Below are 21793 nucleotides of genomic sequence, written 5' to 3' on the forward strand. Positions count from 1 at the left end.
AGATCTGTTAAACACGTAGACATGTGGTGAATGTTAAGGTCGTGGAGACTGTGACAGTAAGAACAAGCAGTGCTTGCGTTCTGGAGTCATGGCTTTGCTTATCTCTTTCCGCAGTGTACAACTGGACCGTGGATGAGGTGGTGCAGTGGCTGATCACATATGTGGAGCTGCCTCAGTATGAGGAGACATTCCGGAAGCTGCAGCTCAGTGGCCATGCCATGCCGAGGTCAGGAAGGGACTGGGTTCTCTCACTGGGGGTGTGGGGAATGGGCTGGGGTCGGCTTGCCCTCACTTTGCTCTCACCTGTTAACTGAAGTTTCACCCCTTTCAGGGCAGGATCTGTAGACTTCTCACATTTACTGTGCACTTGCTAGAAAGCATATGGACACTCCACATCTACTCTCTTATTTAATATTTCTATCAATCCTGGGACTAGTACTAATAGCTACCATTTATTGAGTGCTTAGTATATGCCAGGCACTCTACTCAACACTTTATGTACAGTATCTCATTTAATTCTTACATCAATCCTGTAAGGTAGGTATTATTGTATCTAGGTGATGAACCTGGCCTAGTAACTTTTCCAAGGTCACATGGCTAGTTAGAGGCAAAACTGCGATTTGAACCTAGATCTGGGTAGACTTCAAAGCCTGTGTTTTTCTCTTTTCTTTTGCTGTCCCCCCAGCAGTTGCCTCTTTCATTGCCCAGGGGACTCGGGGCTCTTTTAACCTTCCCGGAACTATCCACCTGCAGTTTATCTGCTCTAAAGAACCGGTGCAGAGGTGGGGGCTGACTACCATCGGCCCCAGTCTCCTCTCTGGAATGACTCTTCCAACAGCTGTTATGCCCTAGCTCTGCCTCCCTTTCAGGCACAATGTACTAGGACTTGGGGTGGGTGTGGGGAGGGGATGGAATACTGCTTGGACTTCTTGTTATGTCAAACTAGCGCCATATGTCATTCAGTCATTAATCCATTCGCTTATTCATTCACCCAGTATTTACTGGGTACCTGCTCTGTGCCAAGCACTTGTGCTGGGTGCTGGGGATAAAGATGACAACAACCTGCCCTTGCCCTCAAAGGGCTTACTGTCTGGTAAGTGCTGATTATGTATAATCTGTCATCTTATTATGTAGGTGCATCTGGTTATGAGCTTCAGCAAAGGGGAAAGGGGAAGGGGAGGCTGTTGGAATGCCCACACATTGCAGCCTCCAGCCACAGGGCTACCGGGTGCTGCTGTCCAGGCCTAGCTGAGCTGGCTGGTCCCTCCTCTGCTGCCTGCAGCCTCTTATTCACAGCTTCTCCCTACTCTGGAGAGAGTAATAATCTTAATGTTTGTACATCCCTTTATAGGGTACTTTCCTACCTATTATTTCAGTTGATTCTCACAATTCTGGGAGGAAGGAATTATTATCCCAACTTTCGGGCAAGCAAACTGAACTTCAAATATTTTATGATTTTTCAAAGCTGGTCAGTGGCAGAGCTGGGATTTGAACTCAGGTCTGCCTGGTTCTAAGTGCCCTGCTTTTTTCACTGCTTCTTCCTCTTGCCCCATGTAGTTTGAAAATAGGCTTCCTGGAAATACTCAGTTTAGTTCTATTTAACAAAACTTTACCAAGCACTTACCATGTGCCATGCTCTCTCCTGGGCCCTGAGGACAAAGAAATGCATTAGACCTCACATTTGCCTTGAGGAACTCCATGTTTAGTGGAAAAGACAGACAATTAAACAGATGATTGACCATGAAGCTCCAGGATTTAGGTTTCTTTCACATGGAAATAGCAGTATTGCCTTGTGGATCCCTGGCCTATTCCATCTTGAAGAACGGCTATGGCTTGGATTAAAACTGGAAAACATAGGATAAGAAGTCAGTTCTCAGGCAGTGCGCTCACTTGGCCATTCTGTGACTAGGATTAGATCCAAGACCAGACCCAGCCAGGCTGGGCATAGGGGTAGAGGTAAACAAGCTGTGGTACCTTAGCGACAGCAGGAAGCATGGAGCATTCAGAGAGTAGGGTGTGGGGTAGAGTGTGGGCGCTTCTAGGCCCATCCCTAGGCAGCGTGGTATAATGGGACGGATCTAGCAGATTTGCGTTGTATCCTGCCTTTGCCACTTACTTGCTGCGTGACTTTGGGCAAGTTACTTACCTCTAAGTCTCATTTTTCTTATCTGTAAAATGGAGCTAATAATAGAACTGAGTTCTTAAAGTGTGAGGACTAAATGAGGTACTGTATGTAAAGTGTCAGAACAAGATGAGATATACACAGCTGCTTATTAAATGTTAGCTCCTTTGTCATTTCTCATTGCTTAGAAGTTCATAGGTTTCTTTGACAAAAAGAATGTAGAAAAGATGACACTTATTTTGATCAGTTAGATGAAGGGGCCAGTACACCTGGTAGAAGTGCTCTAAACAGGAGCCCAAAGAACTCCCAGCTTTGTAGGAAGCATATCATTTACATAAGTAAAAGAAGGAAACTGAGGCCCCAGGGGAGAGACCAAGCTGCTTATGGTCAGACAAGTGAGTCACTGACGGAGCTGGGACCAGAAGCTCGTTCTCCTGACCACCCCCACCCCCATCACAGTGTCTCACTGCTGCTCTTGTGGGTGGGCTTGATTGCTTCCCAGGGCTAGAGAAAGAAGTAGCTATGCCCACATGCCCAGGCAGGAGTATAAATGACACACTGATGTCAGAAGCTTCTTTTCTACCTAGGGAAACAAAGCTATGAATCAGAAAAGAGCACTAACCTTAGTACAGTAGGTAATGCTCACTGTGGGACTCAGATCAGTGATTTTTCAACCTTTCATATCTTATACCCCTCTCGTGTATCTACTATGTTCCAGCAGAAGAGAAACAAAGTCCAGTTTTTCCTATATCATTTCCTTGTTTATAGGTCCTCTCTTATTAAGTTATTATTAACAGTATGATTAAAGAATATAAGAAATTATAGTAATCTGACTGGGAGTAAATTACTGTTACTCAAATAACAAAGTGTGAGGACTAAATGAGGTATTGTATGTAAAGTGTCAGAACAATATGAGATATACACAGCTGCTTATTAAATGTTAGCTCCTTTTTCATTTCTCATTGCTTAGAAGTTCTAATGCAGTGCTTGTTGCATTGCATTATAACAAGACTAATGCAATGCTCGTTGTCAGCAGATTTATATTTAATGACAGTGTGTTAGGATTAGGATAATTCAGAGGTCCCTAGAATCACTGGGTCACGTGGCATAACATTTTGACCTGGGCTGGACAGGCGAATGTGTTTGCAAATGGTGGGAATATGGGGACAGGTATATAGTGGATAATCCCTGGAAGGAGAAGTGCAACAGAAAATTTACAGTTGGGTGTGGGAATGGTTACAGATGGATAATCCTTTGAGAGTAGATATTCAGGAGATGGTGGACATGGGGAGAAGGGTGAACAAATTCTTGGTGAATGTTATGTGTCCTGTTCACTGCTTGTTGAGATTCACTGGTACAGACTCTGTGTACTAGAGTGCAGAGGGGAGCAGTCACCAGGAGCTAGAAGTCATGGAAGTGTTCCTGGGCGAGGTGGGTAGTCCTACCAGGATCCTTCCTGCTTTGCCGGCAGGGAACTGAGCCCCTACTCTTTGTCCCAACAGGCTCGCTGTAACCAACACCACCATGACAGGGACTGTGCTAAAGATGACAGACCGGAGCCATCGGCAGAAGCTGCAGCTGAAGGCCCTGGACACAGTGCTCTTTGGGCCTCCTCTCTGTGAGTCCTGTGGCAAGAAGGGCTGCTGATGTGCCATGGACCCGAAGGCAGTTGGAGTGGCTGGGTTGAGGTCCTGGGTCTGCCCTAAAGGGATAAAATGAATGTTCTAGAGAGGTACACAATGCTACTGAGATCCAGGGGAGGGATACAGAAGGCATCCTCTAGAAGAGGTGGCATGTGAGCTCTGCCTTTAAAGATGGATAGGGTTTTATTCCATGGAGGTGGCAGGAGAGGGCATTCTAGGTGGAGGAAACAACCTGAGCAAGGATACAAACACTAAAATATGAATGGCATGCTCAGGTATAAGGAGTAACCCAAAAGGGGCTGAGTGCCATTTAAGCTGTTCCTGCTCTCGCTGTGGATATGCAGAGGGTATGAACTGATGGCTGAACATTTTGTGTCCTTGGACAAACAAACGGGATTAAGCAGGCTTTCACTGAATCAATAGAGACACACTCAGACCAAGGAAGTCTGGTCTCTTCAACCCAGGGTTAGTTGAGGGTATTAGGTGCTTCAACTCCTGAAGATCTGCGAGGTGGGAAGGGCCAACCTTGCCAACCTTTTTTATTCTAAGTGAACTCAGCACAGAAGTAGTAAGATTTCTTAGAAAATTAGTCTTGACCAAACAGGCTCTTAGGGCCTACTCCCTGCCCTTTGGGAGCTGTTGGCATCAATTGAGGATGCCAGCAGCAGAATGCTATAGAGCCAAGAACCAGTCCAGAGAAGCAGCTGGCAGCCAGGGTCAGGGGCAGTATAACATTTCCCTGTCCGTGCATTTGACTTGACAAGTGCCCAAGCTGATATCTCAATAGAGGTGGATGGGTCTGTACTTTCTGTGGTTTAAAAAAATTTTAACAGACTTTATTTATTTATTTAGTTATTTATTTGGCCACGTGGCTTGTGGGATCTTAGTTCCCCAACCAGGGATCGAGCCCAGGCCCACAGCAGTGAAAGCCCGAGTCCTAACCACTGGACCACGAGGGAATTCCCTATTTTCATTTTTTTTTAGCCACACTGCACGGCATCCTAGTTCCCCGACCAGGGATTGAACCCATGCCCCATGCAGTGGAAGTACGGAGTCTTAACCACTAGACCGCCAGGGAAGTCCCTAGACTTTATTTTTTAGAGTAGCTTTAGGTTTACATCAGAATTGAGTGGAAGCTACAGAGATTTTCTATATACCTCCTGCCCACATACGTGCACAGCCTCCCCCATTATCAGCATCCTCACCGCAGTGGTGCACTGTAACAACTGCTGAACCTGCACTGACACAGCATTATCACCTAGAGCCTGAAGTTTACATTAAGGTTCACTCTTGGTGTTGTGCAGTCTGTGGATTTGGACAAATGTATAATGATGTGTATCCATCTGTGTGGTGTCATACAGAATGGTTTCACTGCCCTAAAGATCCTCTGTGCCCCACCTGTTTATCCCGCTCTCCTCCTCAACCCCTGGCACTCACTGATTTTTTACTTCTCCATAGTTTTGCCTTTTCCAGGAGGTATATATCTTTTGAAAGCGTGAAACAGAGCAACATGGGAGAAGACCATTTCCATCTCCTTTGTTGCCCTGTTTTTGGTCCTAGGACACATTTTTTCTTGTGATTCATTTATACGTTTTGAATAAATGACACAACGAAGGCACTACTCTTTATATGAGACCCACCCTGTGTACTGAGCAATGGCCTTTCATTCATCCACTAACATTTATTGAGCACCTACTGTGTACCACCATGCATGACAGGGTCCCTGCTCTCAAGAAGTTCCGTCTGAATGGAGATTGGCATGTCAACAAATCGAATAAATGGTCAACAAATACGGTGGTATAACTGTCGTGTAAGTCATTCCATAGTTCAGGTGGGAGCACAAAGTAGGGAGGAGTTTGCAATTGCAGACCAAGAAGCTTTATGGAGAGGATCACTCTTGAGCTGACTCTTGAAAAATGGGAAGTGGCTTTATTAAACTCTCTCCATTAACAGCCTCTTCCCCTCTCTTTGTGTACACCAGCAAGAACACTTCTGCCAGAAGAATCAAACCCAGCAGTGAAAGCTAGCCTATCTTTGCAGAAACTCTCCTCTGTCACACCTTAGTTAGGGGAGGTCTCTGGAAGCCTGAAAGTCTTCCTTAGTCTTCTGAGACATATTAACAGACTGTTACATGTTCTGTATCAAAATAGGATTTACCATATCTGAAAGGGCGCATTAGAAACTGCAGGTTAAAGTCAGCAAGGATTGTATATGGAAAAATCAGCTAGGGCTGGAGAGCATAGGAACCAGAATCCTGAGTACATGCATGGTACTGAGTCCCAGAGGTCAGAGCCAGCAAGAGGAGCCTTGGTGAAGCAGGTTAGACTGATACCAGGACAGGAGTATCTTCTCCTAGACTCATTTCATATAGCCTATAGGTTGCATATGACCTCATCTAAGGGAGGTCAGAGGTCAGCAGAAAACTGTTTCTGAGATTGGCAGAGCAGGGGTACTAGAGCTAAGAAGATACTTCACACCCACTAGGATAACTACAATAAAAGTGAAAACAAAGAAACAAAAAGCAGAAAGTAAGTGTTGGCAGGGGTGTGAAGAAATTAGAAATTAGAACCCTTGTACGTTTCTAGTGATAATGAAAAAGATTCAGCTACTGTAGAAAATAGTGTTCCTCAAAAAATTAAACATAATTATCATATAACTCAGCGATTCCATGCCTAAGAATGTACCCAAAGAGCTGAAAACAGTACTGAAACAAGTATATATACATAGCAGCATTATTCACAATAGCCGAAAAGTGGAAGCAACCCATATATCCATCAGTGGATGAATGGATAAATAGTTGTGGTATATAAACACAATGAAATACTACTCAGCCATAAAAAAGAATGAAGTTCTGATACATGCTACAACATGGATGAACCTGGAAAAAAGTGGCCTAAAAAAGTGAAAGAACTGAGGGAGTGAAAGAAGCCAGACATAAAAAAGGACACATATTGTATGATTCCATTTATAAGAAATATTCAGAATAGATAAATCCATAGGGACCAAATGCAGATTGGTGGCTGGCAGGGGCTGGAGGGAGTGGGAAATGGGAAGCGACCGGTAAGGGGTATGGGATTTCTTTTTGAGGTAATGATAAGGTTCTAACATTAATTGTGCTGATGGTTACACAGCCTTGTGAATACGCTAAAAGCACTGAATTGTGCAATTTAAAAGAGTGAACTTTAGGGTATGTGGATTATATCTCCATCATCATCATCATCATCATCATCATTATATACAACTTGATTTTTTATAACTCCTGGACTTCCATTTAGAGAACTTCTTATAAAGTTTAGGAAAGCACCTTGGTCTCTTCAGAATTGCCACTCACTGTGTGACCTGGTGTAGGTCACTTTTCTCAGTATGTGTTTGCTGATTTGGATCATGAAACAGCTGAACTAAAGGATCCTTATAATTCCTTTCAGCTGTACATGCCATGATTTGGGGGAAGAACCCTTTGGTTGATAAGGGTTCTGTGTAAAAGACAGGAGGAGGTCTGTCCTTTCCTCCTGTATCCTGTATCCTGTACTTTTAGGATTTCTGTATTTGGCCCTTGCCTTATCAAGTGACCTTTGGCAATTTAGTTCTCCTGCCTAGATTTAGCTTCCCTCATCTGTAAAATGGGCTTGGTCGTTAAGGCTCTTACTGGCTCTCTCATTCAAGGACTCAGATAGAGTTGGTGTGCTCCTGGGAGCTAAGATTTTGGAATCCAGCAGCTGTCCTGATGGCAGAGATTGTTTTTATACTTTCCTGCTGATGCTTCTTAAAGAAACATTTTGAAAATTGCCAGCTGGAACCTGAGGAAGATACTAGGAAGCTCTTTGCCAGGAGACTTCTGCAAGGGCGGGGCCATGCCTGGTGGGTATCTGCAAAGAATCCCTTGATCTGTGTCCCTCTCAGCTCTGTTTTCCCATTTGCGCATGGACTGAAATCCCTAGGTCAGTGCTCTTCCCTGCCCAGCACTCATGTAGGACTTAGAGTGATGGCCTGCGTTGGCTCTGACCTGGGTTCTACGTCCAGGGTGAGCGCTTCAGGCTGTGGTTCTCAGGCCTCACCACAGGCTTGTAGTAAACACCCCCAGAGCATCTGGGCCGACTTCAGTTGCCAGTCATGGCTACCTCGCCCAGTCTTAATGAAAATTCCACCTTAGGTCTGAGGTTTGAGAAATCGCAAATCAAAATTTTGTTTACAGTAGCTGGGAGTGTCTGCTGAGTGAGCGGGATCCATCTGCCCACGGCAGCCTCAGAGCTTGGGAAGGGGGAAGAGGGATCACACTGGCTCAGCCCAGAGTCCTGACAATGGCAGACAGCTCAGTCCTCCCCATGTGGCCACAGAGCAGCACAGGTGATTTCCCGTCTTTTCCACCTGCAGAGTTGGCTCCAGGCTGGCCCACCTGGGGCTCTCCTGGCCGTGCCGCTAGTCAGGTGTCAGGTGTGCTCTGAGACATAGAGGCCCAAGGACGGTGTTCAGTTTGGGGCCCAAGTTGATGTCTCATTAGGGCAGCAAATGATTCACTGAGGGAGAAATTGAGGCTCAGATGAGGTGAATTTTTAGACGTCGTTCAGCTTTTCAATAACAGAGCCATGCCTCAAACCTAGGTCTTTGCGGTACGCAGGCCTCTTACCGTTGTGGCCTCTCCCGTTGCGGAGCACAGGCTCCGGACGTGCAGGCTCAGCGGCCATGGCTCACGGGCCCAGCCGCTCCGTGGCATGTGGGATCTTCCCAGACCGGGGCACGAACCCATGTCCCCTGCATCGGCAGGCAGACTCTCAACCACTGCCCCACCAGGGAAGCCCCTAAACCTAGGTCTTTAACTTACACTTCAGTGCTCTTTTCTACTGTATTATCCCACCCTCTACTTGTGTTAGAGGAAACAAGATATAAGAGTTTCAGCTTTGAAATCAAGCAAACTGCCTCTATCACTCACTCGCTTTGTGACCTTGGGCACATTCCTAAGGTTCTCTGTGTCCCAGTTTCCTCTAAGTAAATGGTAGCTACTGTTTTTAGTGTAATGCCTGCTGTGGTTGGTCTCGGGCTAAGGGCTTGTGTGCCCTTTGTGCTCTTAGCACAAAGAGAAGGGTGCAGAGAAGGGTGCAGAGAGAGGCCTGCCCAGTAATTGCGAGGCCCGGGGGAGCTGTGATAGAGGAAAAGACGAGACTGCGCCTTGTCTTTCTTCCTCAGTGGCTCAGGTAATAGGGAAAAGTCCTCAGTAAGCAGAAGTAGCTGCCTCTCTGGCACAGCTTGCTCTGGTCTCTGTCAGCTCTGTTCTTACCCTCTTTCTCCTTTTTGTTATGTTCCAACTCACCCTTCAAGCCTTCTCTAGGATACCTTTCCAGCCTCTTCCCAGGCATGCTCAACCCTTCCCAGGCATGCTCAACCCTTCCCTCTTACTTTCCTCTGGGGATTCACAGCCCTTTGTACCTGCTTTTTTGTTTGTTATTTCAGATGTGGCTTTTTTTTTTTTTTGGAAGTATAGTTGATTTACAATATCGTGTTAGTTTCAGGTGCACAGCAAAGTAATTGCACCTGCTTTCTGTATAACAATCTGTTTTCCTGTCTGTTACTCTTTAAACTGGAAACTCCTTGAGGGCAGACACAGCTTTGTTCATCTGTCATCAGCACTCAGTGTAAGGCCCAGCAAGGAAGAAGTGCCAGGAGATGAATGCTAGAAGTTGCACAGAAGGAGGCTGGGGGAGGTGAGAGAAGAGTCTGGCCCAGCTTAGTTGTGGGGAGAACCGCTCCCTATGTAGTGTCTGTGCATAGGTGACGCAGCTAAGGCAGTTTTTGGCTACAACCAGAAGGGAGGAGGGCCCAGAAATAGTTCTTACAGGTTAAACAGATACCTCAGCACAGAAGGCTGTGTAAATGACAAGAGAAACTCCTAGCACATACTTTAGCAGTAAGGGGTGAGTATCTGTATCTGCCAGGCATGGGGTACTGTGGGCAGTAGAGCGGTGGAGAGAATAGATTGGGAGAGGGGATTCCAGAAAGTGATAATTATTGGAGGCTCACGTTCTCAGTGCTAACTGGCACCCTGAAAATCCTCACCATCACCCCTGACTGTGTTCACATGTAAGCATCTCATTTGTTTACACCCTCCTCCCTTGCCTCAGGCCTGATTGTGTTAACAGTTGACCTAATTTTGCTAAAATCTGTTTGCAGCACTCAGGCTGGGAATTCTGCCACCCTCTGGCTCCCCAGCTCCTAACCAGCTTCCCTGGGTTTGCTCTGTTCACCTAGCCAGCCACCTCTGCTCTCATGAAACCTCCATGGTTTCTCTGTGGCTGTGTTCCCTGGTGTGAGGTGGATTCTGAGAGCTGAGCTCCTGTCGGGGCTGTGAGGACAGCTTGCCATATTTTTTTTGATCCCAGGAGCTGGTATTTATTTGCCTTCCACATACACTTTATATTGTACCTCCCCTTTCCTGCTAAAACCTCCCTTTCTTCTTCCCTTTTTCTCTCCTTTCCACCTTTGCTGAGTACCTGCTCTGGCCAGCCTCTATGCTAAGTATGAGGCTACAGAGATAAGTAAGTCTTGTGCCCTGGTCCTGAGGAACTCACAGATTACCAGAAGGTGACTGCCATGGAAGCTGAAAAACACACAGGACAGACCTTGAGATAATACATGTTTTTAGCTGTCCAAAGAGTGGGTTGGTCAGGGAATCCTAGTTCAGAGGAGAAGGAATGGGCAGGCCTCTGTGAACTGTGGTAGGCTGGGAAAGTGGTAGGAATTGAAGAATAGGACTGGGATTATGATAGGAAGAAGTACATCACTAATAAGGCATAGACTAGACTCTTAAATTCCCTATTTTCCCCTCTTTTTTTTCTGACACAATAGTTTATAGATTCTGTATTTGTCGGGGTTCTCCAGAGAAACAGAACCAATAGGATATGTATATAGATATATATACGAGGAGATGTATTATGAGAATTGATTCATGCTATTATGGAGGCCAAGAAGCTCCACAATCTTCCGTCTGCAAGCTGGGACCCCAGGAAAGCCAGTGGTATAATTCAGTCTGAGTCTGAAGGCTGAGAACCAGGGGAGCTGATGGTGTGAGTCCTTGTCTGAGTCTGAAGATTGAGAGCCAGGGGAGCTGATGTAAGAGGGCAGGGGGAGATGGATGTCTCAACTCAAGCTGAGAGAGCATATTTGCCCTACCTCTGCCTTTTGGTTCTGTTCAGGCCCTTAGTGGCATGTGGACGATTGGATGATGTCCAGTCGCATTAGTGAAGATGACCTTCTTAGTCTACCAATTCAAATACTAATCTCTTATGAAGACAACTCCACAGACACACCCAGAAATAATGCTTTACCAGCTATTCGGACATCCCTTAGTCCAGTCAAGGTGACACATAAAGTTAACCATCACAGATTCCCTTAGGACTGTGGGGTTCAGCCCGGGGCCCCACTGATGGGAACTGACAATTCTCACATCTACTTCTCCAACTCCTACCTCTTCCTCAAATCCCACATCTACATTCTTTTTTGTTTTTCTTTCTTTTTTTTTTTTTTTTTTGCGGTATGCAGGCCTCTCACTGTTGTGGCCTCTCCCGTTGCAGAGCACAGGCTCCGGACGCACAGGCTCAGCGGCCATGGCTCACGGGCCCAGCCGCTCCGCGGCATGTGGGATCTTCCCGGACCAGGGCACGAACCTGTGTCCCCTGCATTGGCAGGCGGACTCTCAACCACTGTGCCACCAGGGGAGCCCTACATTTTTTTATTATCTATGGGATATGCCCATCTGAATGTCTCCAAACACCTCAAAGCACTTTCATTTACAACTATGCATTTGATCTTTTAGTAATTCTGTGATAATGCATTTTACAGTTGAGGAAGCTGAGACCCAGATGGGGGAAATGAATTAGGACAGAGGCAAGCATAGAACCCAGACTTCCTCATACTCAGTGCAAGAGGCTTCCTTTGATGAAACAAAAATTTCTCTACATGAGGCCTTACGTGTAACCTCAAAGGCCTGGCCATTCAGCCTTTGGATCTTCACTGTCCTGATGGCAGTGCCACAGTCAGCTCCCAGCATGTTGTTTCGGGGGAAAACTCAGGCCTTGGAATCCTTGGAGTTGAACTCAGGCTAAATCAGGGGATATAGGCATCTCCATGGTGAGAGATGTTTGCATGTAGTAAAACAGAAACAATGAGAACAATGAGAAAGGGGAGTGTAGCAGGAAGACCGTGCAGTCAGGCAAAGCTGGATTTGAATCCAAGCTCTGTCACTTTTTATGGACTCTGGCAAGTCAGTGCCTCTCTGGAGCCTCAGTTTTCTGGTCTACAGAATGGGAAGACTTTACCTTATAGAATAGTTGTGAGAATTTGAAATGAATATAAATGCCTGTTCCATTTTATATTTTCTCTATTTCCCTTCTTTCCTTATGTGGATTAAAGAGAGGGAGATATCACACTTGAGGCTTGTCAGTGAAGATTCAATCCCACTAATATTTATTGAATACCTTCTGTGTGCTGGTCAGTGCTGTGCTGGGCACTGGCCTACAGACAAGTGATGATCAGTAGGGGCCACAGAGTAAATCAGCCAGATTAGACTTATTTTCTTCCCACCAAGCTTGGTAGCCCACGGGATGTGACAGGCAGTATATTTGAGCTTCAGCTATGCATTTGAAAAGGAAGAGGGATATATGGGATGGATGCTTGTATATTTAAGTGGAGTCAAAACTGGCTGAAGAGACCCAGGGGGTGACTAATAGAGCCTATCCTTGCTCCTGGTCATTCAGTATTTTTATTTATGCATTGGATGAGAATATGAAGCTCGGAAAAATAGGATCTTGTTTCAAATCGATCTAGAGAAGGTAGAATAAGGGACTGAATAGAATAGATTCATGCCCAATCTGTCTGCCCACCTTAAGAACTTTGAAGTGTTGGAGGTAATAGGGGGAGGGTGCTGGTCGCATGGAGTCTTGTTTGAACAGAGTACCTTTTACTTTGAGTAGGAACATAAAGGGGATGTTGATGGTGAGAAACCCTGGGAAGCCAAGATGAAAAGTCTTTAATAAACAGAGGAGACAAACAGTACCCCAGCCTTTGGTAGAGGCTGGATAGGAGGCAGGTGTGTTCCAGAAAGGAAGGCAGCTCACTGTGCTGCAGAGATATCCCTTCTTGGGACCTGAAGGACGGGAGAGTGGGGACTTAAGAATGGCTGGAAGTATAGACCTGCCAGGAAGCTAGAGGATGGCCGCTAGAGGACCCTCAGTTTTCTCTGTTAGAGTCTGGCATAAACACGTAAAGGACATGGCTACACCCTGGACCTAGTAACTCCCCTCCCTTGGATGGAAATAGAATGTGCTAATCTGTCCTTGATCCCACACCATCCCCAGGTCCTATTGCTCAGCCTTTCAATGAGGAGCTATGAATATAACCCTTTTTGTCAAACTGGGCCTCAGCTTCATGCAGTGGGATTTCAGCTACATGTGTCTTTTCCTGCTGTCTAGACCCTGCCTCAGCTCGGTGGCCCCTCTGGATCCTTTTGGATTCCCCTCAGCCCCTTGTCCTTACTGGGCATGGAAATCCCGTCAGTCCTGCCTCCCCCTCCCCAACACCAGGTGACCCACTGTGCACAGGACATCATTACCTCTTTTCCCTCATCTGGGGCCCCTCTGAGCCATAGCTGCTCTATCTCAAGTGGAGTACAATGCAGGCAGGTCCTACAGGAGCAGCCTCTTTCCCTCCTGGTGTCTCTTTCAGTCTCCTGTGCTGTGGCCGAGAGCCCAGGTCTGGCACACCAGGACCAATCTCAGGCTCCAGGACTGCCCCTCTTCTGGCTGGCTCAGTTCTTGGGACATGGTTTTTACTCTTATCTTCTGATGTTATTCCTTGTCTAGCTTTTCAGTTTTGCTCTGGAGACTGATCATTGCTTTGAACCCCAGCTAGCGGCCAGGGCCCTCACACTTCACCAGATTGCTGCCAGGCCTTCCCTGGAGGTATTCTCTCTTCCTGGCACATGTAATGTCTTAATGTGTACCAATCTCTTGATGCTACTCCTGTTCTACCTGGTCTCTGGGCTGAGCCGCAACCTGGAAACGCTCTCTGTAGATGAGACTTGCAGACCTTTACCTGCTCTGGTCTTTGTACCTTGTACCTAGAATAGCCTCGTAGTCCAGGAGACCCAGCTCCTGCAGTAATCTCAGTCCCACAGCCAGTCCTCAGGCTCTAGTGACATTGCTTTGTACCCTTACCAGCCATCCCCTTCTACCTAGTGTAGCACTGTAGCCTTGCTTACCCTGTAGGGTAGAAGCCACTGTATCTGGGCACATGGGCTCATCGCAGCCCAGAATGTCTGGGATGTATTGAGAAGGCACTAGTTCTCTTCACTGCATATTAGGAGAGTACGATCCAGTAAGCTTCCTGTATTGCTCTAAGGCCTCTCATCCGTTCCAAACTAGGCCTTGACTTAGTAGAGAAGTAGGCACAGAGTGTGGCCAGTGTGTGTCTAAGAAGAGAAATGAATTCCTCCTGAGTGGGAAGGCTTTGTGGAGGAGGGGATGCAGCAGAGTCTGCAAGGCTAAGTGTGTAGTGGGCACCCTGACTCACTGTGCCCTTCTTCTCTGGCAGTGACCCGCCATAATCACCTCAAGGACTTCATGCTTGTGGTGTCTATCGTTATTGGTGTGGGCGGCTGCTGGTTTGCTTATATCCAGAACCGTTACTCCAAGGAGCACATGAAGAAGATGATGAAGGATCTGGAGGGCTTACACCGAGCTGAGCAGAGTCTGCACGACCTTCAGGAAAGGTAAGGCCCCGTCCCTTCCCCACGGCCCTGGTGCTGCCATCTCTTGGGAGCCTCCAGTTTCCACCTGCGCTGTGGGCTGTCTGGCTCCCTGCCGACGACGTAGAGGCCCAGGCTATGTCATCCTTCCAAACCTGCATCAGAGCCTAGGTTCGTGCCATTTCATTCGCACAGGCAAGTATTCCTCCCCAGGGCAGAAGCTTACTTCTATCTTTTCTCCCTCGGAGCTTCAGCGGGAGAAGTGTGGAGCTGTCAGAGGTCTTGAGCTTCCCTGGTTGGATGACTTGTTAGGGGTCATTCTATCCTCTGTCCCACCTCTGGCCTGCTTCCCTTCCCATAGGAGTAGACATAATTAACTGTTCTTCATTGTTTCCCAAAGAAACCTCACAAATCTGTCTTCCTAATACCTTTCATGCTTTCTTGTACAGCATCTAAATCTCATGAGACTCACTTGTTGTATGACTTTGGGTAAATACCTTTCCTTTCTAGGACTTATTTCCTCATCAGTAATGTAAAGGCATTGAACTAGGAGAATACCAGGGCCTTCTAGCTCTGATAGTCTGGTATTCTGTTTAAATAAAACATGGCTTAGAAACTATTGTAGAAGATCAAGCTGTGAAGAGAAGGTGCCAGTCAGTCAGCCAACCTAAGTATTGGGTTGGCCAAAAGTTTCCTTCGGTTTTTAAAATAAAAATAAAAGACACATTTTTCATTTTCACCAAGAACTTTATTGAACAGTGTATTCACCGTTTTGTTCCACTACCTTCTGCCATTTTTCAGACAGCTTCGTGGTTCCATCTCTCCAAAACTTTTTATCTTTTTGAGCAAAGAACTGTTCCAGGTGCCTTTTACAGTCTTCCAGGGAATTGAAATTTTTTCCATTAAGAGAATTTTGTAAACACCGAAATAAATGGAAATCTGAAGGTGCAATATCTGGTGAATACGGCGGGTGAATCAGAACTTCCCAGCCAAGCTGTAACAGTTTTTGCCTGGTCATCAAAGAAACATGCGGTCTTATGTCATCCCGATCAAAGATTATGCATTTTCTGTTGACTAATTCTAGACGCTTTTCGTTGACTGCTGCTTTCATTTGGTCTAATTGGGAGCAATACTTGTTGGAATTAATCGTTTGGTTTTCCGGAAAAAGCTCATAATAGAGGACTCCCTTCCAATCCTACCATATACACAACATCACCTTCTTTGGATGAAGACTGGCCTTTGGTGTGGTTGGTGGTGGTTCATTTCACTTGCTCCACGATCTCTTCCCTTCCACATTATTGTACAGTATCCACTTTTCATCGCCCGTCACCATTTGTTTTACAGACAGAACATTTTCATTACATTTAAGTAGAGAATCGCATGTGGAAATACGGTCAAGAAGGTTTTTTTGCTTAACTTATGTGAAATGCAAACATCAAAGCGATTCACATAACCAAGCTGGTGCAAATGATTTTCAACGTTTGATTTGGATATTTTGAGTATGTCGGCTATCTCCTGCGTGGTATAATGTTGATTATTCTCAATTAATGTCTTGATTTTATTGTTATCAACTTCAACTGGTCTACCTGACCATGGAGCATCATCCAGCAAGCACAAAACTTCGCAAACCACTTTTGACATGTTCAATCAGTCACAGCACCTTCTCCATACACTGCACAAGTCTTTTTCTGTGTTTCATTTGTATTTTTATCTTTCTTGAAATAATGAAGCATAATAAGCTGAAAAATGTTGCTTTTTTCTTCCATCTTCAATATTAAAATGGCTACACAAAAATTCACCAATTTTGATAAGTTTTTTTTTTAAATGCATGCTGATATGACAGCTGTCACAATGCAATCTAACAAAATTGTTTCTAATGAAGTTAAAGACAACTAAGCGCTACTGGAACCATCTTACAGAGAAAAAACAAACGAAATTTTTGGCCAACCCAACACTTCCTGAAGTCTAGGAACCAGGTCTGTGCAGGGAATTGTAAGGAAGTCACTGCTCCTGGTGCCCCAAAGCTCACACTTAAGAAGGAGCAGTGACTTAGTGCCAGCTTATGGGAGGAGAGCTCCAAGGACTGGAAGGGCACAGAGGTAGGAGATGAGTGGATGTGGAGTCTGAGGAGGTGGCCTTGAAAGACGGATAGGAAAGATGTAACCTGGTAGTTCTGGTTGAATGTATAGAGTGAGGCCAGATCCCTGGCACCTACAGACTCACATGGAGAAATTTAGCGGAATGCAAAAGGCAATAGAGAGTCAATGTAGGTATTTGGCTTTTTTGCTTTGTTTTGGTTTTGAGAAAAGGAGAAGCCTACTTCAGGACTGTCTTTTAGAAAACTATTCCAACAGCCTAGGGGCTCCAGTTGGGAAGTCTTTGCAGGAATCCATGTAAAAAGGAATGAAGAAGTCTGGCTCTTTTCTGTTATTTTAAAATGATAGATATAATTTGCTTTGGAGGGATGGGGAAAGGATTTCTTAAGAGCTAGGTATTGTTAAGTACTTAAATGTATTATTGTTTTTAATCACCACAACCCTCTTAGGTAGGTATTGTTATCCCAATTTTCGAGTTGAAGAAATGAAACCTCAGAGAGGGTGAGTGTCAGTAAGTAGTAAGCGAGGAATTTCGACACCCACAGGGTGCTGCCTCGATAAAGGCAGCCTTAGCAGATTCGTTTCCATGGGCTGGACTTCTAGGAGGCAAGAGGAGTTTTATCTTTGAGCCGATTCCTGGCTACTTTGCTGGACCCCCTTGTTCCTGGGCCCTTTTCCAAATGGGGGCTAAATGCTGCTATGTGGGCAGTCCCCATTCTTCATTTGTCTGAAAAACATGTACTGTTTTCATTCCAAAGGCAAAGAATCTAGGCAGGAGACATTCCAAGTTTGGGGATAAAACTAAGCTCCCAGCCCTCCCTGCTCCGCACAGCCTCCAGAGCTAAATGACCACTGCGGCACTTGGAGAAACGAATGCACACACTCCCCAAAGACAGGCTTGCACCTGTGCACACACATATCCTCCTCTGGCAGTGTCCAGAGCCCATGTGCCTCCTTGTCCCTCCTCACTTTGGCAGGACTACACTGTCAGCCACCAAAGAGCTTTTTTACAGAGTTCCTGATATTTTGGGTGAATAAATGTAATGCTACATGTGCATTCCAGTTAGGATTTCATTGGGTTTCAAGATAATTCTTTGAGGCAGGCAGGAATTTTGATTCCCACTTAAAAAGGAAGAAACAGGCCTAGTCCAGGGAACAGACTTGTCCATAGTCATACAGCTGCTTAGAGCCAGGGCTTGCAGTCAGGCTGCCTAATTTTCTTGCTTGTAATGGTAACTGATTGCTGCCTTCAGGATGCTCAGTCTTCTGTGGAGGAGATGGAGTGGGACAAGGCTTGATTGTATATTTATTTTCTCATTTCTGTACCCAGTGGTATTTATTGATCTTCATCTCTATTAGATGCTGTTAGGATTATGAAAGTGGGTCAGTTTTGATTCTACTTTAAAGGAGCTCTCTATTGTATGGAGAAGACAGGCATATCACAGGCTTTTCAGAAGAGGCTGCTTCCGGAGAGGATAATATTTCAGTGAAGAATCGAATCCCTAGTGGTGTAATTTCAAGCAGTGGGGTCATGGAAGAATACAATAAAGGAGGACATTCAGCAAGGGGAAGGGGATGGGGCTGGAAATGGCGCCTCTGATTTGTTTTTAGCTGTGCATGTAGCGCCACCTGCTGTATACCTTAAGGAGGTTCAACTCCCTTTCCCTCCAGGAGCAAAGTAGACAGAAGGCTGCAGTTTGTCAGCAGGAAGCTTGCAGCCTAGACATTTTTCCTCTTTCCTCCTTACTTGTCACCACATCTTTTGAGGCTTCAGTCACTGACAAATCTGGACTTGGGATTACTTAGAGGCTGAGTTCTGTTTCTGCCTCTTCTGTTTCACCTGCTTAATTAACTCAGTGGTCAGTGCTCTTCTCTGTGGGCCCTGCTTGTTCTGTAGCCTATCCTTCCTCTTCTGTACCTCAAGTCTAAGCCATATATCACTTGTCTTCTTCCTCATCCTTTCCCCCTCTTATCCTGGTTCCCCGGTAACTTGGTGGTTCCTGCTAAGATGGGAAGACCTGACAGTGGCTAAGTCCTTTCCCTCTTCCAGAGGGACTAGCCAACTGTTACTCTTTCTTCTGGGTCTAGCCCCAGGCCTCACCTTCCCTGACTCCTTTCGGGCAGAGTTGATCACCCCATCCCTGGGGCCTACCCAACACCTTGTATATCTCTCTATCATAGAACTTATCACACTGTGTGCATCTATCTGTTTACTTGTTTATGTTGGACTAGATTATAGTACCTCAGCAGCAGAGACAGTTTTCCCATTCATATCAGTATATCTAGGGCTCAGCACAGGGCTTGGCATTTAGTAGATGCCTTAAAGTACTTGGTGAATGAATGGATGGATGAATGAATGAAGGAATGAACATAGATATGCAGCAGAAAGAAGGAAGGAAGGAAGGAAGCTTGGTTGGATGGATGAAAGGTTTTGTCAGTAAACAGAGGGAATGTGTGGGTGGGTACAAGGGCATATTTTCATTATAACTGATGCCCTTGAGATCTTACCCACCATGGAAGATACTTAGGAAGGGAACTCAGGGCTGGGGGCAGCAGGGGCTCCCCCAAATCCTGTCCAGCCCCTTTGGCATGAATTTCATTTTTCGGTGCTTCTGGCAACAGGTACTCAGGAGTCCAAGAGGTACAGCTCAATAGTTCCTCTCTCATCTTCCTTAGATCTCCCCACTACCACCACCCCCCGTCACATCTCACCATCAGGCTTTCTCTGGGTCTTTGGTCTAGCTTGCAGGGTGTTCTACATTTATTGCACCTTCCAGATGCCTTGGTATAAGGGTAGTAACTGTGGGATTTGAAGACGTACAGATTGGAATTCTGGTCTCAGTTCTACATGCAGTTAATTCCCGTCTCTAAGCCTTCATGTCCATGTCTGTCCCAGGCTTATAATGATACAATCTATCATTATCTGCAGGGAGAACAAATGTGAAATACCTTGTAAATTAGTAGTTGTTACGATCTGAGTATGTGAAACACCTTAGAAGGAAGGATTCAGGTACCCAGGAACCTAGCTTCACAGACTTTATTACTGGCAGCAAAATGATGGCCCACATAAGAATTATGGTAGTGACCGTGGTTTCTGTGGGCCCTGAGCTACCTCAGAGCCAGGCAGGCAGCAGAGTAGGGAGAATATGTTCAGAGTGCTGGAGCCCTCATTTTCCTCTTGGATGTCATGCCTCATGGCGTGTTGGCTGGCGCCCGCTTGCCTGGCCTTCTCCAGCTCCTTGCATCGCCCCCCAGGCTGCACAAAGCCCAGGAGGAGCACCGCACAGTGGAAGTGGAGAAGGTACACCTGGAGAAGAAGCTGCGTGATGAGATCAGCCTTGCCAAGCAGGAAGCCCAGCGGCTGAAGGAGCTGCGGGAGGGTACTGAGAATGAACGGAGCCGCCAAAAATATGCTGAGGAGGAGTTGGAGCAGGTAGGGGAAATCTGCAAATTCTTGGACACCCCGAGGGGGTGGGGTAAAAGGGCAGGGGCCAAAGGTCTGGCTGAGAGTAGTGGGAAAGTTGCAAAAAATGGTCACTGTGGTTGTCAAAGAACAGTGAATAACAGGTGGTAACAGTTATTTTGTTCCTTTTTAATTGAGGTATTTACATAAAGCATACAAATCATAAGTATACAGCTGGCACACTTTTACATATGCATGTACTTGTGTAACCACCATCCAGATCAGTCTTAATCTCTAAACCAGATTAGTTTCACGTGCTTTTGAACGCCATATAAATAGCATTATACAGTATGTATTCTTTTGTGTTTGGTTTCTTTCACTCAACATTATGTCTGTGAGAGTCATCCATGTTGCATGTAGTGATAACTTGATTTATTTCCATTGCTGAGTATTAACCTATTGTATGAATATACTGTAAATTATTTATCCATTCTCCTGTTGATAGACTTTTGGGTTGTTTGCAGATTTTTTTTTTTTTTGCAGTTTATCAATAACATTGTTTATGAACCTCCTTGGTGGGCATCACTTATTTCTGTTGGATATGCAGTAGGGTATTTATATATTTAACTTTATCAGAAACTGACAATTTTCCAAAATGGTTGTACCAATCTATACTGCCACCAGCAATAGTGTGAGAGTTCTAGTTGAGCTACAACCTTGGTATTTTTAGGCATTTTCATTTTAAACATTCTGATATGGATGTAATGGTTTCTCATTGTGATTTTAATTTTTATTTTCCTATTGACCAATAATATTGAATACCTTTCCATAAGTTTATTGACCACTTTATTTGGGAATCTCTTCTAATTTAAAAAATTGGGTTGTATTTTTTCTTAATTGATTTGTAAGAGTTTTAAAATATATTCTGGATGTAAGTCTTCTTGTCTATATATATACATACATATTGCAAATATTTTCTCCCAGACTGTGGCTTGCTTTTTTGCTCTCTTAATATTGTCTTTTAATGAACAGACGTTCTTGACTTTAATGAAGACCAATTACTCAATCTTTTTTTTTTTTTAATGGTTGATGCTTTTTGTGGCCTGTTTAAGAAATCTTTCCCTAACTCCAAGATATTTTCCTCTAGAAGCTTTATTGTTTTACTTTTCACATTTAGGGATATGGCTTATTTCAAACTAATTTTTGTGTATAAGATGAGATAGGAGATCAAGGTTTTTTCCCAGGTAGATACTCTGTTCTGTGGACTATAGGTCTATCCTTATCCCACATTGTCTTACAACAAGTCTTGATATCTGGCGGTGTTAGGTTCTCCAGCTTTGTCCGCCTGCCAGATGGCCTTGGCTATTCTAGGTTCTTTGCATTTCCATGTTGGCTTGTCATTCCGTTACAGTGTGCTCTGCTGGGATTGTTATTTGTTTTTACATTGAATCTGTAGATTAATGTGGGGGAAAACTGACACTTTAAACAAATAATTATTCTAATTCATGAGCATTGGTTATCCTGTCACCTATTTAGGTCTCTAAAAATTTCTCTCAACAATGTTTTGTAGTTTTCAGTGTAGAAGTCTTGCACTTAAATTTTTTTTAAACTTCTTCTTATTTTTCTAGCTGCTTGAGATGGAAGATTAGGTTATAGATTTTAAACCTTTAATCTTTTCTAATACATGCATTTAGAGCTATAAATTCCCATTTCAGCACTGCTTTAGCTGCATTTACTAAGTTTTGATATTTCATATTTTCATTATCATTCACTTCAAAATATTTTCTAATTTCCATT

The 21793-nt window shown here is 44.9% G+C and overlaps 1 protein-coding gene across 3 annotated transcripts in view; it reads left to right on the top strand.

The window, feature by feature from the left end:
- Nucleotides 1-21793, top strand: part of STIM1 (stromal interaction molecule 1) — a 192906-nt gene that overhangs the window by 157016 nt on the left and 14097 nt on the right. For all 3 annotated transcript variants that reach the window (XM_060104419.1, XM_060104420.1, XM_060104421.1), the window contains exons 4-7: nucleotides 115-226; nucleotides 3625-3740; nucleotides 14344-14521; nucleotides 19849-20026. In XM_060104419.1, the coding sequence (XP_059960402.1) occupies nucleotides 115-226; nucleotides 3625-3740; nucleotides 14344-14521; nucleotides 19849-20026 (584 nt within the window). The remainder of the gene's footprint in view (nucleotides 1-114; nucleotides 227-3624; nucleotides 3741-14343; nucleotides 14522-19848; nucleotides 20027-21793) is intronic.

The sequence above is a fragment of the Mesoplodon densirostris genome, chromosome 7 (genome assembly GCF_025265405.1).
Source record: "Mesoplodon densirostris isolate mMesDen1 chromosome 7, mMesDen1 primary haplotype, whole genome shotgun sequence".
Classification (NCBI taxonomy): domain Eukaryota; kingdom Metazoa; phylum Chordata; class Mammalia; order Artiodactyla; family Ziphiidae; genus Mesoplodon; species Mesoplodon densirostris.